Source organism: Tachysurus vachellii, chromosome 3, assembly GCF_030014155.1.
Source record: "Tachysurus vachellii isolate PV-2020 chromosome 3, HZAU_Pvac_v1, whole genome shotgun sequence".
Lineage (NCBI taxonomy): Eukaryota > Metazoa > Chordata > Actinopteri > Siluriformes > Bagridae > Tachysurus > Tachysurus vachellii.
In genome coordinates, this window is record NC_083462.1 from 30,518,967 (window position 1) to 30,538,621 (window position 19,655).

Below are 19,655 nucleotides of genomic sequence, written 5' to 3' on the forward strand. Positions count from 1 at the left end.
AGCCAACATTCTGTTTTCCTATTTAAGCTTAGACAAAAATTTTTTATTTTTTTTATTTTTATTTTATATATAAAATTTAATGTGGCCTAGGGCTTTTGAGCCACATGCACCAAATCCGGATATGTTGTAGACCCTGGTCTGAAGTTTGTTGCTATTAAGTGATCTAAGTGATCCGAGTACGGGTACTTCCAACATCAAAGTTTGTTGCGACGAACTTTACAAATCTAGTTTGTTTTTGTATTTGTTAATGTGTTTTCGGATTTGTTAATTTGTTTTCGGATTTGTTAATTTGTTTTCAGATTTGTTAATGTGTTTTCGGATTTGTTAATTTGTTTTGCACTTCTCGGCCACCGTACTTTAGCGACCACAACCTCAACTTTGTGAATCTCATCCACAATCATCACCACAGCCTTGTTCATCCGGGCAGCAGAAACAATGCTCTTCCCACCGATTAGCTTAGCTACCTCTGAGGTGCCTCCTCTACGGTGCACGTGACAGTCGGTAAAAGTTTCAACCCATGTTTATGTGTCAGGGTTAAAAAAGTCATGACGCCGAAACCAAAGAAAACAAGGCTACCGTGCATCTCTCTCTCTCTCACTCACTCACTCACTCACTCACACACACACACACTACTCGTTACACACCACTCAACGCTCACTCAAATCAATCACACAACATACAAAAGAAAATAACAAAAAGATAAGTTTCACTCACACCTTCGCTACACGCTCACAAACTCCGTCACATGCATGTGCACAGAGAGAGAGAGAGAGAGAGAGAGAGAGAGAGAGAGAGAGAGAGAGAGAGAGAGAGAGAGAGAGAGAGAGAGAGAGAGAGAGAGAGAGAGAGAGAGAGAGAGAGAGAGAGAGAGAGGGAGAGAGAGAGAGAGAGGGGGGGAAAGAAAGGGACTCACTGGCTGATCAGAATTTTTTTTTTTTTAGCAAATAATATTTTTAATGCAAACATTACCTTGTAAATTATAACAAGGTTTACAAATATCATTTGTTTGAGTAAGAGTAAAAATGTAACTCCAATGCAATCAGATTTCAAAATAAAAGTTTATAGGTTGAAAAATGAATACTCAATAAATGTATGATTGTTTACCCCATCTAACCTCACTTTTATTTATTTATTTTTAATACCTGTAAATGCATAATGTCTACAATACACACAGTATTTAGTGCATTTCTACAAGACAAAGGCAAAGGCACCAAAATTGTTTGCAGTAATTTCTGTATTTATTTTAGAAAATACTACCACAGAATGATTTATCACATGTATAACCACCACAAACATATATTACTTTTATAACTTTTACATTTTTTGCAGCATATCTTTTTTTTGACACCAACAAAAGATTTCACATTATACACCCATTAACAGTACATATGTGTAGACATTCAGAATTCATATCATTTTTGTGAATAGCTGGTGAAGTCACCGGAGATGAAGGCATACAATGAAACGTTACAGGACTGGAAGGCAGACCTGAGATCACAGACTGAACTGGTCATGGCTACAGAAATGGAACCAGCATGAACCAGATACAAGTGAATGCAGGCCATGAACCTTCAGCATTCAGCCTTGCACTTCTAAAAAATGGTCCCTGGTAAATAAACCCCAATGGGAAAAAAAAAGATTATTGCGGTTCATACATGACAAAGTGCCTTTGGTGAGCCTGTGTTCCTCGTTCTCGAAAGCCAAAGACCCGAAGATACACAAGAGTGATGAAAACAACAGCTGTTATTGCCAAAAAAGTTACAACAGTCAGAAGTACCACACATACAGTAACAAAACTGGCTTCCTACCAGTTTTTTTGGCATGCAACATCACAGTAAGCAATGCATTACCTCTCATAAGGTAACCTAGTTAGAATAATATATATATCAGTGTTGAGCTACAGAGGCTTCTTAGATTAGGACTATATTTAGAGTGCATCTCTAAATCAGTTAACTCCTGCAGATTATAAGTTACATCAGCAGAAGAAAGTGCTGCCCATGAACTGAAAAGCACGACAAAGCACAAAATATGAAGGAAAGAACAAAATAATACAAGATGATGAGTGACTGAGAGCCACAAATTTGATTACATCGTTCCTATACAAGGAAAAATGGAGAACTGAAAAGAAAACTCTTCCATGTTCGTGGCTTTTGGGTGTATAATGAACTCATCATCTAAAATCAAGGGTATGTGGTAGCCTAGTGGTTAAGGTGTTGGGCTACCAATCGAAAGATTGTGAGTTCAAGCCCAGGTCCAACAAGCTGCCACTGTTGGGCCCCTGAGCAAGGCCCTTAACCCTCAATTGTTCAGCTATATAAAAAAAAAAAAAAATTGATAATGTAAGTCGCTCTGGATAAGGGTGTCTGCCAAATGCTGTAAATGTAAATCACTTCTGTAGCAGATGTGGAGGAAAGTGCCTGAAAAATACAACATGCATAACTACAACACATAGAGCACCTGCTTAAAACAGACTACTTTACTACTACTTGTTCTGTCTATGGAAATAAAAATCCTGTTTGTGTACGTTTCTGTTTATCATCTGTGCTAAATTAAGATTAGTCTAATCAGACCAGGTATTAAATTCTTAAACTGCCAGTGTAAGTAAAGGACACTTAAATGTTATTGTAACACGAACATGAACATATTGTAACATCTGTGGCTGCAGTGCAATCCATAAAATCATGCAGATACAGAGTCAAGAGCTTCAGAATGGGGGACAGTGTGATCACAGTGACTCAATCTTTATAGTGAGCAGAAAAGCATCTCAGTATGGAACAGGACCGTGATGCTACATCGGGTCAATCTCACTGAAACTGGACAGATTTAAAATCATCGCCTGGCCCTTTTTCCAATCTTCAGCTGTCCGGTTTAATTAACCTTTGTCCGCTGTAGCCTCAGCATCCATATTCTTGGATGTTTTTAGATGCCTTTCTATGCATCACGGCTGTAAAGAGTGGTTATTTGTTTTGACGTAGCCTTCCTGTCACTTGAACCATTCTGGTAATTGTGTCGCTCACAGGGTTAAATTTTGGGCCATGTAGCTGCATGTGGTTAGGGATTGCATTACTATGTCTTACTGAATAATTAACTGAATATTCAGTTGATTACCAAGTGTACAGGTATTCCTATTAAAGTAGGAAGTGAAAATAATTCCAATATAAAGAAACAATAGAGGATACTAAAGGATTCAGACAGCAGCAAAGAAAAAACACACATCAGTTTCTATAAAAGAACAACAAAAAAAAAGTCAATGAAATAAAACAGCGGTGCTTCTATGGTGTAAAATGTAAAAGTAAATATAATATAATTAGAGAAGATTGCACAGCATTAACTCTCGGCCTTAACCAAAATCCTTAGGTAAAAAAAAAAAGATCATACAGAATGACTGCATTATGTCAATACAAGTGATGTTCATCATAATCCATGCTTAAATATTAGAGATGCACAGATTAAGGAAAAGTACGCGAAAGCTGATCTGGATTATTTTTTACTCTGTAGTTTCCAATCTGATCCACTGACGGACCTTATGTATACCGACAGACACATACTTCTTTCAGCTTCATGCCTGTAATGAATCACTGAACAGTCACTCAGAGCATTAAAAACATTCGAGCATTTACACATTAATGATTAGTATGCACATGATCCCATATTACCCATTCATAGAGAAAAACATCTGGAAGGAGAAGATTTTGTTTTAATTTCTAATGTTCCAGTTACTACTAAATTACTAATGATAGACTGTTGATTGATTCTGAGGGGCTTTAACGTGATTTTGAATTTTGTGGAACATGGTAATTAGGCATTGGCGCATTGGGTTGGAGAGATCAGAGGTCGTCCTTTTACACCATGACAAGCCAATTTTCAGACAGCTTATACAATCAGATTGATCCAGGACACTCCTCTTAATCCCATATCTGTAGAAGAGTGGATACCTATTACATTTACCTTCCAAATATTTTGTAGAGAGAGACAATTCAAAACTGTGACAAATTCACTCAGAAATATTAGTGACAATACGGAATTATTACTATCACAGTGCCTACAGTTCAACAGATCAAGTCTTTTTTTAGTCTTCAATCTTAGTGTCTCTACTGCTTGCTTTTGGCTTCACTCCAGCTGACCCATCATGCTATACAGCGTCGCTGGTGACAACCACAGCACCTCCACCAGGTTGTACTGGCAGTAGCCCATGAAGAAGCCAAAGGCCACATCTGTGACGTTGTGACGCCCAAGAAGGACCCGGGAGAGGCCAACGAAGACCGCCCAGAGCATGACGAGCACGCGGAGTGGAGCCGCTAGAACCAGGTGGGCCAGCAGGAAACGGGCACACATAGCAGCCCGAGTGGCATGGCCTGATGGGAAGGAGTATCTGTCCACAGAAAATGTGGCAAACATGTCCATGCGGTTATGAGCAGGACGCCGGCGACGTACCAAGGCTTTAACTATGGTCACTAGCACCAAGTCCAATACCAAAGCTGAAAGAAAGAGAGACAGGATGTCAGTACACCGACATACGAACACAACACCAGCTGCTATTGCTTTAGCATCAGATGCAAACACAATTTAAAAATCACAACCCAGTCTAGTTTCTATTTCTATTTTCCAGATGTTAAAATATAGCACATTTTAAAAATTAAATCTTATTGGTTTAATTTTGTTATGACTCTTTTAGCAAAGCAAAGCATCCATAACAACACAGGTGTTTGTCCATATCAACCAGATGTTTCAACCAGAAAAACAGCCACAAGCATCAGACCTGATACAAAAAAGGCACACAGAGCTTGGCTGGGGAAATTATACACTCACATTCGGCTCTGTGGGACGCTGGTCCTGGCAATATGCCTAGTATTTTAAATCACATAGGCAGAGCAGAAGACAACTTTCAACCCTCTGGGGTGTTTTTTTTTTATATTGATTGAAACCTCTCAGACCTCCATGAGAAAGAGACAAGCAAAAAGAGACAAGTGAAACCAGAGACCATTGTACTGATTCATTCACTCACTTACCCACTGTTCTTCTTCCCTTTATTCACCCATTTAGTCTGAAGCAGGTTAGCACCTAGTCACAGCAAGCAGTTGAGCATTGTGCTGTTCAGCAAACAAACCTGTCATCACTCAATCTTCTTAAATAAACCAAACAATCCAAAAGGAATATCTGATTATTTTTTTCAAAAACTGTCTTCACTGAGTATTTCAGCCTGAACTTAAAAATACATTCTCCAAGTTTCAGTCCAGACTTACGGTGGCTGAGAAGTGCAAAACAAATGAACAAATCCAAAAACACATTAACAAATCTGAGAACAAATTAACAAATCTGAAGACAAATTAACAAATCTGAAGACAAATTAACAAATCTGAAGACAAATTAACAAATCCGAAAACACATTAACAAATCGACACAACGACAAGTCAGACAACCCGGAAACGGTAGGTATCGTTTTTGAATGGAAACTTACCGATCATTGGACAAGACACCTGTCACTCAAGATATAGAGGTATGGAATCTTATGTGTAATGTGTAAAGTTCTCCGTTTAAATATAAGAAAATAACAGAATTAATCCATTCCATCCATCCCTTCCAACTTTTCCCTGCGGCAGACTGTTGAACTTCATGTATACCTTGAGTGACAGGTGTCTTGTCCAATGATCAGTACGTGTTCCAATCACAAACTATACCAACCTCGTCCGGGTTGTCTGTTTTCGGATTTGTTAATTTGTTTCGTGCACCGATTCAGACAACCCAGAAGAGGTAGGTATAGTTTGTGAATGGAAACTTACCGATCATTGGACAAGACACCTGTCATTCAAGATATACAGGTGAATGAATGGTGTCTCGTCCGATGATCGGTAAGTTTCCATTCACAAACTATACCAACCTCTTCCGGGTTGTCTGACTTGTGTTTTCGGATTTGTTAATGTGTTTTCGAATTTGTTAATTTGTTTTCGGATTTGTTAATTTGTTTTCGGATTTGTTAATTTGTTTTGCACTTCTCGGCCACCGTACAGACTGCATGTGATGCTAGATCACTATGTCTGCTTTAAACCAATATACTGTATTTCAACTATGGCTGCACGATTTAGGGAAAATGTCATATTGCGATTATTGAGGTCAATATTGCGATTGTGATATGCGATTGCGATATAATAAACAAATGGTATCATGAGTCAACTTGCTTGGTTCTCAAGGAAAATGCACACACAGATTACTGATAATGCTGAAATTTGTATTTCTCAACTCAAACTAGCAACAACAACAAACAAATGCAAAATGTTTTCAAATTAAAATATTTTTACAAAATAACATCTTTGCATTACGGCAAACAAACTTGTTATTGTCTCAATAGTACAGCTAAATATAATAAATAGAACAAAGTAATTTCTATGTTCATGAAAATAAGATATTTTGAACATTCTGTCCAAACAGGGATATTTTACCTGGACGTAACATTTTTGTATAAACGTTCAAAAAGGAATTTGGATATAAATGTGTGGTTCAAACCACTAAAACTGTTGTTGGTCATTTACAAAAACAAAAACAAAGCAACAAACTGGTACTTCCAAATCCTCTTTCTAAAAAGCTTATCACTTGAGAGGTCCTTTGCCAAAAAAAACAAGCATATCCACCTTGTCTGGTTTCAGACAGGAGCGATGATTCGATACATTACCACTAGTGCTAAAAGCTCTCTCTGATGTAGAGCTTGTTGCTTGTATGCACAGATATTTCTGTGAAGACCTTTCATATGGCGCAACACTCTCAAACACATCTGTAATTGTGGTTTGTTTTTGTTTGTCTTACAGATTGTTCTTTTTGTTCAGTTGTTTCTTTACTAATCTGGGCTTTTACCATCATGCATTCATCATACTTTTCTCAGTGCTGTTTCAGGTGCTGATATAAGTTTGTCGTGTTGCCACGTGATGTAGCAACTTTATTTTTACAAATTCTGCACAGTACCTCTCTCTGCTCAGTGTCGGATATCTTATAGCCAAAATATCGCCATATAACAGAGGTAGCATTTTTTCTGGCCACCAGTTCAGTGTCCGTCTGCTCGGCATCTATCTTCACCCATTCCGCGCTGCATACCGGAAAAAGTCACGACATGACCATACGCACCACACGTGCCACTACCTAAACTGAAACTCACTGGTCTTTTTTTTTTTTTTTTAAATAAGGCCAACCTAAAAAATACTTTGGTTTGCAGTAACAGTTTAAAAAAATAAAAAAGGTCAGTAGGTAGGTCTATATTTTTTTTTCAAGTTTCAATGTAAAAAAAAAAAAAAAAAATTTATTTATTTTACAAATAAATGTTCATATCGTGACATCACTGACTGGGTCTTCATCCCGTGCCTTTGGGCGCATCATTGCAAACCTTATTTTGATGCTTATTTTAGATGTATAAAACCCGGGCCCGTGCCCGAACCCGTTAATATTATTTTATTGCTTTTGTATTAGTTGTTTGAAGAGTAAAAAAAAAAGGTCGGTCTTAACGCAAATTTACAACCGGCAAGTCGGTCGGACTTAAAGCAAAAAAAAATTTAAATTGAGTCGGTCCTAAATTGACAGGGTCGGTCGGGTTACGGCAAACAAGAATATTTTTAAGTATGGCTTTAGCGGATAGCGGTGTAGTGTATGAAATAGGCAAACAGCTTTCAGAGAGAATGGGTTGTCATGTCCACACACGCATTTATTTATTTCATAAAATCGCAGCATTTTGCATCATATAATCGCACAGCCTTGATATCGCGATTGCGATATGATTAATCGTGCAGCACTAATTTCAACACCAGTGTCGGCATTAACATGTATAAAAAAATATATGATTAAATGCATGTTTAAATGGCTGGGAACTAGCTAACTGGGGAGAAAAAAAAGAAGAAGCTAAAATTCACTTTTGCATTATTTCCTTAGTTCTGGGGTTGTCAGAATTTGCTATGGGGTAAAATTGGCTAACATCTTTTAAATTACTCGTTTCAAAGGGATTTTTACCCACAGATGTCCATAAATATTAGTGTAATTAGTGTAGTAATATTAGTGTATTAGTTAGCTAGCACCAACATAATATTTAGCTACATAACTATGTTTGCTAATGCAGTCCTGGGAGTGCAGAAGCTTATATCGCACACACAAACAAAAACAGCTTGATTACCTTTGAGGGATGTAGAGAGTTGTTTTCTTTTACCTTGTAACCCACCTGCATATACCATCAGTCAAACAACATTCTAAAACCTGGATTCTAGTTGAAGACAACAAAATTAGAAAATCTAAGTTTAAAATAGGTATAAATGAACTGAGAAATGCTTGTGATTATAAGAGCTAGTTTTGTTTATAAAGCATTCATCTCGAGTCAAACTGGACAAGAAAAGAGTTTTGATGCAAGGTTTATGTACACATGACCATCACACCCATATGCCTGTCTTCCGCAGACTGTTGCTGTTACCCCAATTCTATCATCTCTACACTGGCTACCTGTTAAGTTTAGAATTGATTACAAATTGCTGCTACTTGCATACAAGGCTCTTAAAGGTTTAGCTGCCAAGTATCTAACTAGTCTTCTAACACGTTATAATCCTTTGCGCTCTCTGAGATAACAAAACTCAGGACTTCTGGTACTGTAGTTCCAAGAATATCTAAGTCTATTACTAATGGCGGTAGAGCATTTTCGTATTTAGCTCCCAAACTTTGGAATAGTTTTCTTGATAGTGTTCGGGGCTCAGACTCACTTTCCCAGATTAAATGTAGATTAAAAACTCATCTCGTTAGTCAGGCATACACATAATACATGCCATAATAATATTGTGCTCTAATACATCTGACAAATGCACATTATCATCTAGTGCTTGCTAATATTATGAACAGCAGCTACGCTAATCCCTTTCCACTGCTTCTCTCTTTCTACCCATCCCGAGGCATCCAGAAATTGTACCAGCTCCGATTGTCTTCCGTGCGATGAAGATTTTGGACCTTCACTGAGATGAGGGCTTGTTCATTGGGGATAAATACAAACACATTTAAATATATCTAAGATTAATGTTACATTTTTGTATTATATTAATCTTTATATTATTCTTTATAATAACTTTTTGTTCTATGTTTATGTTCTGTAAAGCTGCTTTGAGACGATGTCCATTGTAAAAAGCGCTATACAAATAAATTTGAATTGAACTGAATTGAATATAAAGTCTTAAGCACATTTCCTTTCACTGGAAGTAAGGAAATCTGAGCGTGAGGATGGCCCTGTACATAAAGCGAGGTCCATAAAGACATGGTGTGTTAAGGTCGGAGGTTATTCACCGGACTCTGACTCAACCCCACTGAACACCGACTGAACCCCAGACCTCCTCACTCCTACAACATCAGTGTCTGATCTCACTAATGCTCTTGTAGCTAAATGATCACTAATCCCACAGACACACGCCAACATTTAGCGGAAAACCTTCACAGAAAAGAAATGTGGAGCTCATTATATCAGTAAAGTGGGAATACATCTGTAAAGTCTGGGCTGTTTAACAAGCATATATGGTTGTGATGGTCAGGTGTTCCCAAACCTGTGGCCTGTCAAAGAGCATTTGAGTGTCTCAGACCCTGGAAACCCTGATGTTTAGGTATAGAATTCTGATGTACAGACTTGGTAAGGCTTCAGGTTACATTACTCACCCATGAGCAGGTTCAGCATGACCTCTTGCCCCGCGGCGCTGTCGCTTTTGTACATGCAGTACGCGGCACCGATGATCCACGGTATACCGTGACCGGAAATCTCCACCAACTTCATTATCGGGCGCGCGCTTCCCCATGATGACTCCTCACACGCGCACACACCGAGCCGCTTGGAGAGCCACAGGTCCACGGCGAGCAGAGAGCTGAGCGCCACGCTGATGATGGACGGGTTAAGGTGCATGCAGTCCTCTTCCGGTAACTGCTGAACGCCGCCGGTCGATGACGTGGACGCGTTGGAGGACGCGGAGCCTCTGCGACGCCGGTTCGGGCTCTCGGAGGCACGTAGCCGCGCTGTTGTCGGGTCCGAGCCTTGCCTTTGGAGGAGGTGTGAAGGAGGGGACGGAGAAAGTGGAGGCGTCCGAGTCAGCGACATAAACTCGTACCGACCGCCGCTGCTGCCACCGCCTACACCGGAAACACTGCTGCTGCGCGCGCTGCCCGCTCTGACAGGTCTCGGGGACGGCATCGTGAACAAATCTATGGCTCTAAAACACTTATTATTAATATTATTATTACTATTACTATTCAATTCAGACAAAGTTTCAGTTCCTCGTTTTACACGCAACACCTGTGCGCACGTCCATCCCTACCGTACAGGACAGCCATCTTTGTACATACAGCACAGCTTCGCGAGAGCGTCAAATCCGAACCACGTGAGCAAATGGTGGCTGCGTTCCAAACCACTTACACGATCACTAGATAGTGTGCACTACAGTACGGTGGTGTACTAGGTTTTAAAGTAGTATTTAGGGTACGAGCGTGCTATTTGGGACGTACACCAAAGCTATAGGTCTGAACAGATTTGGTGAATATATATAGAGTCTGGACATTTTCTAATTGTTTTTTTTTTTCTACTTTTATTTGTGTTCTGTTAAAAATATTTTATAATTCTTATTTAACCCTAAATAAAAAAAAAAAAAAAAAACGATATTTGCTTGTATGACTAACAATCTGTCCTCTTATTACAATAAAAACAAAAAGGTAGAAACCTAAAATCAATGAATAGCTGGAAAGATGAAGCTTGTCAAGGGTTTCAATGCAATCAAACAACTGAAAGCTAAAGAAATATCACCAAGATTCAGGAACATTAATATCCTGTAAGCTGCCTTGCAAAATTGATGTTCTTTAAAATAAAACCTGATGACCATAAATACTTTGTTCTCTCTCAGGAATATGAAGAATGTAACATGACATTTGAAATACATTTAGTTCTGTAACTTGATGAATGAAGATTTTATACGGGTTTCAAAGCAGTTTGGAAAAACTGAAAGTGTCCCTATGTGGATGTATTATGTTTTAAAGCACTCGCTGTAATCCCTAGATATAAAACTAGAAGCTACAGGACTCCTAAAACAGGTCCTCTTTGTGTGTGTGTGTGTGTGTGAGTGTGTGTGTGTGTGTGTGCATATGGAAAATAAACATGCACGGAAATCTGTTAATATGCTTACTTCATATCAAACAACAACAAATTGCTGTTGGTATTATTATTATTATTATTATTATTATTATTTTATTATTATTAATTTTTATCCTTTATTTGTTTCCAAACTAAATGATATACATGCATATATATATATATATATATATATATATATATATATATATATATATATATATATATATATATATATATATATATTAGAAACTAATAAAATATTTCTCATAACTGAGAAGCACCCTCTGCAGGTTAAAAATCTCTTGAATATATATATATTATGCGCAAATCCGACGCAGTATTGATCGGAATGGTTAGGGAAGTAGAAAGCTTTTATTTGTAGCGATAGCGTGTTTATTCTGCAGAGACAAGAAGGAGTGAGAGTGTCATCATGCCTGGGGTCCTGCTAGGAGACGTTTTTCCTAACTTCGAAGCGCACACGACTATTGGCAAGATCAAATTTCACGAATTCCTGGGTGACTCGTAAGTAACAAGTTTTGATTGACAATTTTTTTTACTCTGCTTTTACAAATAACACACACCTTGACCTTGTTAGTCAGCTGGTCACGTGTGATTGAACATGCACGTTAATTTTGCATGCACGTGAATTTCTATCCTGAAATCTAATAGAGCTTTTTATAAACATACGCCGTAAACTTAGGTTCTTATGACGTCATAATTTGCGGGCTTTAGCAACGGTCCCAGATTTTTGCTGAGGACACAAAGAGCTGCTTGTTTTACTACTGTAGATGTTGTTATTTCACTGTTGGTAAAATCCACAAGGGGGAATTAGGTAAGTGTTGCAGACTGTTCAACCCAGAGGAGGATTATTGCAGAGTCATGGTGAATAAACTGAAATGCACAGAGATGTTTCTCATTTATTGCAAACCATTATTTTCTCTCTAAACAAGGTTTAAGGGGATTTCTGAATTTGGGCCCTCTTTCAGCTCTTATGCAACAAAAATCAGATGATTTTCTCATATTTCAAAGTGCAATTGAAATGCATATTACATTTACATTTCTGGCATTTAACAGACACCCTTATCCTTACAATGTATTATATTTTATAAAACTGGGATATTGAGGGTTAATGGCCTTGTTCAGGGGCCCAGCAGTGGCAGCTTGGTGGATCTGGGATTTGAATTCACGAACCTTTTGGTCAGTAGTCCAACACCTTCACCAATAGGCTACAACATCCCAAATGCGTTGCTTATAAATAAACAAAAAAAAAATAAATGTAATCCAAGTGATTTTGGGGGGCAGGGACAGTGGCTTAGTGGTTAGCACGTTTGCCTCACACCTCCAGGGTTGGGGGTTCGATTCCCGCATCCACCTTGTGTGTGTGGAGTTTGCATGTTCTCCCCGTGCTTTGGGGGTTTCCTCCGGGTACTCCGGTTTCCTCCCCCGGTCCAAAGACATGCATGGTAGGTTGATTTGGAATCTCTGGAAAATTGTCCGTAGTGTGTGATTGCGTGAGTGAATGAGTGTGTGTGTGTGCCCTGCGATGGGTTGGCACTCCGTCCAGGGTGTATCCTGCCTTGATGCACGATGACGCCTGAGATAGGCACAGGCTCTCCGTGACCCGAAATAGTTTGGATAAGCGGTAGAAAATGAAAAGTGATTTTTGGAATGTAACATGACCATAACCATATTTTACACACATTTTGGCATCACTTTTTTTGATAGATGTTGGGGAAAAAAAGTGGTGTTAATTCAGTTCATCTTCAGTTCAGTTCATCTTCAAGGCTTAAGTTAATGAAGCATTTGTTTTCCCAGCTCAGTAATCCACATGGTGATGCATATGTGGCAGGCTTGTATTCACAGACATGTATATAAGCTTAGGATTGATGCACTGCATGTGATTCCCTGTTGGCAGATAGACTCTTCAAATTAAATTCAACTCAAAATTGACGATCAAGATTTTTGGGGAAAATGTTGGCGCCTTGTGCAGCTCGAGTATGATTGGTCTTGTTTCAGATCATTTCTGTCTCTCCATACATTTCAAATACTTTACATTCTATAACTTTGCCAACATTTCCAGCAGTCTGGCTTAATTAGCTTATTGACGGTGCACATACATCTGTGTAAATGTATGAATTTAAGCTAATAAATAAATAATTTTGTCACGGTGGACCATACAGTAGACGGTTTGAAACCAGCATCTCTCCGTAGACTTATGAGCAGTTCTCCCGATTGTTTGTTTGATTGGTTGATTGTTATCGTGTGGACATAGTAAATAAATTAGTGGTCCTATGTCGTTATTTGTTTTTTCTTTGTAATGTTACTTGCTCTGACTTTGGGTATTGTCTGTATCAGTCAACCATTCACAATGCTGGCTATGCTGCACAACATAACCACATGATTTTTTTTTTTTGTGTAATATACCACTTTGGAACGGACGTTGAAGCCAGAAGTGATGGATGGCCTTGTGGGAAATTGTGGTTTCTAGCACTTTCCTCTATTGTGTAACTAGTAGCTGTGAACAGGAAGCTTAAAACTGGTGTCACTTTGAATAACTGAAGTAAAATTCGAGACAGAAAGTCAGTGTATTGTCAGGACAATGCTTCCAAAAAAGAAGAATGAATTTTAAAAATGTGTTGAATAACAAAAACAGAATATTCAAAACACTGAGCATTTCTCTGCCTCATAATGATTAACACACAGCTCTTTTGGGATTGACACGTCTTTAGAGACACGTAGCTCTTAAAATGCGGTGAAAGTGGACGAGCTGAAAGAATTCACAGCTGAATGATTTCTACCAGGATGTGCATCATATCACAAAGAAAGGAGGTACGGGTACATGTGGGTCAGTGTACACACTCCAAGACCTGCTCCAAACATTAATTCAAGTGGGATTAAATAAAATATAATCAAAATATTTTTTTAGCACTGATATTCTTCCTGAATAAATGCGGATGGTTGTTCTGGCAACAAGCTACTCAAGTTTTCAATTTTACTGTAAACAAAGAAAGAAAAAGCTTCTAGTAATGAGTACGCTACATTTTTGCTGAGTTTCTATAGTTAAACATCAACTGTGTGACCGTCCACTCTCTCCTCGTAATAGTCAACAAAACAACTAAGACGGATACATGATAAATTTCATATGGTTTGTTTCCCTCAGTTCTTTTTTTCTGACATTTAGCTTATGTGTAGTGGTGCCGTGTTTTCCTAAGAAGTGTTGCGTTATATAACTGCAGATGGATAAACTGCATAAAGATGTAGAAATCTAAACAAGGCCTCAGTTGGAAAAATGTTGAGCAATGTGTTGGTGTTGCATTTTTGCTTAACCAAAAGGTGCACATCATTGAGCAATTCTGAGGACTTCTGGAGAGCCGTTTTACTGACTACGTTTTATGAGTCGTATTGCAAGGCGTGAATGTGTTTTTTTTTTAATTTTTTTTTTTTAATGCTTGGTGCAATATATCATCTGCTGATATTCCACTGTGTAATGAATTACTAGCCAGACTCTCCAGATGAAGCTGTTGTGAAATGCAAGTGACTCCAAGTCTGTGAACAAATCAGTAGGATTTCCTGCACAGTGATGTACTAACTGCAATCATTTAACATATTTCAATTTACTGCATTCTTTTCTCTCCTGTCCTTTGTAGATGGGGCATCCTGTTCTCTCACCCACGCGACTTCACCCCTGTGTGCACAACCGAGCTGGCGTGTGCTGCTACGCTAAGCAATGAGTTTAAGAAGCGCGGGGTGAAGATGATTGCTCTGTCTATAGACAGCGTGGCAGACCACTGCGCATGGAGCAAGGTCAGGTTTGGGATTATTGAGCTTGTAGTGCAAATACGAATAGTGCATTGTTTTATTTGTTGGCATTGCAGTTAATTATTAACCCTTTCCTGTTGCCCAAATGCTCTGCTTGTTTGGTTTGAATCACCAGGTCATATGATGCAGGTTCATAGGTTCACCACTAAGCCACTCCTGATCTTAGACCAATATAAAATAAAAAAAATAAAAAAAAGTGAACCTGAAATGACTCTGTGATCAGAGATTAGATGCTTTATTTTGGCCCCTTAGAACTGTCTCTGATTGGTGGATACAGCTCCTCCTGGTCTCAAAGGACACACACACAAACACACGCAAAAACCTGGCTGACAAAAACACATTTAATTTAAATGATTAAGATAGTTATAGCAATAAAGCTGCTTTGGATCCAAAACGTTTTTAGTAAACGATCCCAATGGGACAATTTTTTAAGCCTTGACCGTCTTAAAGTTTTTTTTCTCCCCAATTTATTATTTAAAACAAAAGTAATATTTTTTTATGATGTTGTTGTATTAGGTCAGTAACATCTGTGATATGGGTAACAAATGATCATCATCCAGAGTAATCTTCCTTGCACTGAGTTACCAGTCTAGTGGGGAAGCTGAACTTTTCAGTAGGTTTTTTAGGCACGTCTCTTTCCATCGTCACCTTAAGTGTCAGACAATTACATAAAGAAATAAAATACGACGGCATGTAAATGTAATGAATGTAAATGAAGTCACCCCATGTTGGGTCACACCCCCTAATTTGAGAACTCCTCTCTTTATAGTCATTAAATAGGTGCTGAATTGCTTATGAAATGGTTTGGTAGCTTTGCTATTTTCCCCCATTAAATATATGAATGTAAGTTGAGTATCCAGTGTTTTCACACCCACACACCGAGACCTTTGGCTGAACTTGTGTGAACAGCAAAAGCTCATCTTTCCCACAGTTTAATATTATGTTTGTCATTAGTCCAGGAGCTGATAAAGGCTATTGGTGCCATTTAAGAACAACAGATCACACAGAATTTAGCTGTTTAAACATACTCACACTTTCCGCTTCATTTAAATGTATTTTAAATCGAAAAGTGATTGTTGGTAAAGTTTATATATGTCATATTGTCACTTTCTCTCTCTCTCACTTACTCCTTCTCCCTAAATGTGTGTGTTTTTGTAGGACGTGATGGCACTTCACTCAGAAACAACAGCCGATCCTCTGCCATTCCCCATTATAGCAGATAATAAGCGGGAACTCTCGGTTCTCCTGGGAATGCTGGACCCTGATGAGAGGGACAAAGATGGCATGCCCCTCACTGCCCGCTGTGTACGTATCTCGTGATATTTAATGACTTAGATCTTCTCTTTATCTATACCTAATCGGACCAAGTTCACACAAATGCCCCGAGGAGCAAATTCTACACCAGTGGTGTTCAGTCTCATTGTCAAAGGGCTGCAGTATAGCAGAAGCAAACCTGACTGACCTGATTCCACCACTTAACTATATAAAGAGTAACTGATCTTGATTATACCTGCTTATGTGCTGCACTATCAGTTAGAATAATCGCCAACAGTGCTCCTTTTCCTACCTTGTTTTTTCCAAAAGAATATCTATATTTATCAGCATTATTTGAGAGAAAAATGCCTTTGTATTTTTTTTTTTTAATCGCCATTTCCTCTCACTAGCTAGATTTAGCTTATCGTGCAGCAGCTACTGGTGACGGCTACAAGAACATTTTTCACGTGCGAAGACTAAAGCCAGCCACGGTATCGCCACAGAGCAGATGAACACACTCGGTGCTCTCTCTTCTTCCTCATACATGAGTTCAGCTCAGAATCACAAGCTTTAGTCACTGATTAGTTTTGATCTGATTGACATTTTGTAGATGCTTTTATCCAGTGCACCTAAGCACATCAGGTTCAGTGGTTTTGCTCAATGAATAAACAGAGATTTTGAACTCGCAACCTTTTCATCACTGGCCCCGAGCCTTCGGAACTGACAGCATGGCCACATTTTACCCTGTCACACTTCTCCCCACAGATGAACAAGCCAATAAAAAACCTGTAGAAATAGCACAAAAATCCCACCCCTAAACCCAAGCTGTTAATCAAACGTTATACATATTGGATTATTACAAACGACGCATTGAATGGAAAGAACATCGAAACAAACATTTGAATTTAACCATATCTATCCTATTAAAGCTAGAAAGGACCGAGTGGTGTGTACAAGGTGCCATATAGACTACACAAGACTGGATATTTGGTGAAGAGGGGAAGAACCATTGAAATGTCAGTACGACTGCACTGTTTTTAATATTCAGGACAAACTTTAAAAGATTTGAATTTGTAAGCCAGAACTAGAAAAACCACTTTTGACAAGTAAGTGTAAAGAATCTTTTTATTGTTGTCAAATTTGTACAGCGTAAACTAGTTTACTAAGCTGTACTTTAGTGAATGTTGATTAATATCTGTATTTGCTTTTGAAATTCCATGAAGCATCACAGGGAATTGAACTCTTGCTCTCCTGAACTCTATTCCGTTGTGCAAGTCGGTACCTTGGCCTGAGCTAGACTTAAAATCACATTAGTGCTGATTATGAAAGAAAGGTGTACCATCATGGTTTAATATTACTGCTTTGCTTACCGTAAAGGCATAGCTGTTGTGATTTGCCTGACTGAACCTTCTCAAATGACTGGAATGTTCACTGTTCTGGTTCGGTGTTTAAAAGCCGAAACCAAACGTGCACAGTTTTGGGTGTGATGAGAAAAGGCAACCAGCTGCGATATTTACAGCTGCTACTGTACTCTAATTATGGGACCTTTTGACTACATGTAGACCATCAAAATGTTTAACACTGAACAACTGTCTATAAACCTATCTCTTAAAAATTGTAATCATTTTACAGGTGTTTGTTGTTGGGCCTGATAAGAGGCTGAAGCTTTCCATCCTTTATCCTGCCACAACAGGGCGCAATTTCACCGAGATCCTTCGAGTCATCGACTCTCTGCAGCTGACTGCCAACAAAAAGGTGGCTACACCCGTGGACTGGAAGGTAAGACTAACTGTCGACGCTGCATCATTATTATTATTATTATTATTATTATTATTATTATTCTTTATATAATGACTGGCTTTCATTGTTGCCTGCCACTTTGTCTTCATGCATAAGCCTGGAGATAAGGTGATGGTCATCCCTTCTCTCTCAGACGAAGAGGCCAAGAAGCTTTTCCCTGCTGGATTTACTACCAAAGAATTGCCTTCTGGGAAAAAATACCTGCGCTATACGCCACAGCCATAAACAAAGCCAGGATTTGAGAAAAAAACAGCACTTGTTTTCAAACCTTTTTTGTCTAAATTAGTCAGCTCATACTATTGGAGCCTGTAATGCTCATTTTCTTTCTGACACTAATCAAGTACAATTGCGGCTGAAACAAGGCATTAACTGAACATTCAGTTAAAAGTGCAGAATGTACCTCACTAAAATAGTGCCTTACACACAATAAAGTCTTTTTTGGCAAAATGAAATCCTGTGTTATTCTTTTAGCATTTAAGACACTGTTGCACGTGGTTAAGTCGATGAGGGCTTTAAAGGTGAATGAATTCTAATTAAAAATCATATGAGAAATGTATTGCCATGTTTAAAGTTTTATGAAAATTGAAGCTTGAGGCCTCATCGTGAAAATTTGTAGAATTTCATACACCATTGTTGACCATTTTGGCGTGCAGTATTATTTTTACTGCTTGAGTTTAAACTCTGACCATTTCCTGCACTTTGCCTTGTTTGCAGGATGTTTCATAAGGAAAGATGTTTTAATAGCACAGCCAGAAGGTGGCAGCATTAGTCCACTGTATGTACAACTATTACACTATTTATACAACTGGCCTAATGATCAACTTTCTATAACCTTTTAAGCCATCAGCTTCGACTGTCAGTGAACGAATCTGATTTCCCCTGTGGATGTATTTACTCTCTGCTATCGAATGGGGAAGATGGTACTCGATGCAAACCAAATCATTAACACATGGCGTGCCATTAAGGTGTTCAGGGAAGTGTCTTAATCACAAGCATTCCATCTGTCCAGTTAAAAACTGAAGAATGCCCTCAGGCTGACACTTGGCTGGGTAAATCTTTGACACACAATCTTCAGTCGTCCTGTAAGTGCAGGAAGCATTAGCTGCCTCTGGCCCTGAGCCCTCAGAAGCAGGTGATCGGAACAGTGTTCAGAGAGCATGGTGTGGGTTACCAGAGCTGAACAACCCACATTGCTATGTCTCATATAACACTCTAAAGGTCCTAGAAGCTATGTGGATCAGTGGTTTTGGGCCAGATGCTTTGGTGCAGTGTAGTTTCCAGATCTAGTTGCTCCCTCTCCCTCTCCCTGTTACAGAAGGTCATGGACACAGGCAGGGATTCCCCTCTTTGTCCACCAAGGCTTTTAGTATCTAGCTGGAATGTCTTTCAATCTTGAAAAAACACACCCACACACTCCATTTGTACAAATGTGACTGGCCAGAGGCAGCACTCGCTTAACGCTCTCATTGGTGGACACGTCTCAGCCGAGAACCTAACCTTTGTAGTCAGTAATCACAGAAAGTTGTGGCATGTGAGATCTCTCTGTTTACAGTTTCAGATCTGCCACAGGGAACCTCATACCCACTAGATGTCAGTGGTGCTTCATTACACATGAAGAACTATTTCACCTATACAAACATACCAAGCCTGACCTTTTCTGTAGTACATTTAG

General features: G+C 38.8%; 2 protein-coding genes across 2 annotated transcripts; one reads left to right on the forward strand and one right to left on the reverse strand.

Moving 5' to 3' along the window:
* Positions 1–1,216: 1,216 nt before the first annotated feature.
* Positions 1,217–10,455, reverse strand: plpp6 (phospholipid phosphatase 6). The gene is made up of 2 exons (XM_060866723.1): positions 9,655–10,455; positions 1,217–4,478 (listed from the first exon to the last, which is right to left on the reverse strand). The coding sequence occupies exons 1-2, from the start codon at positions 10,178–10,180 to the stop codon at positions 4,111–4,113; spliced, it is 894 nt and encodes a 297-aa protein (XP_060722706.1). The 5' UTR covers positions 10,181–10,455; the 3' UTR covers positions 1,217–4,110.
* A 1,014-nt stretch (positions 10,456–11,469) lies between these two features.
* Positions 11,470–18,435, forward strand: prdx6 (peroxiredoxin 6). Its single transcript, XM_060866724.1, has 5 exons — positions 11,470–11,632; positions 14,758–14,914; positions 16,088–16,234; positions 17,816–17,962; positions 18,080–18,435. The coding sequence occupies exons 1-5, from the start codon at positions 11,541–11,543 to the stop codon at positions 18,206–18,208; spliced, it is 672 nt and encodes a 223-aa protein (XP_060722707.1). The 5' UTR covers positions 11,470–11,540; the 3' UTR covers positions 18,209–18,435.
* Positions 18,436–19,655: the final 1,220 nt, after the last annotated feature.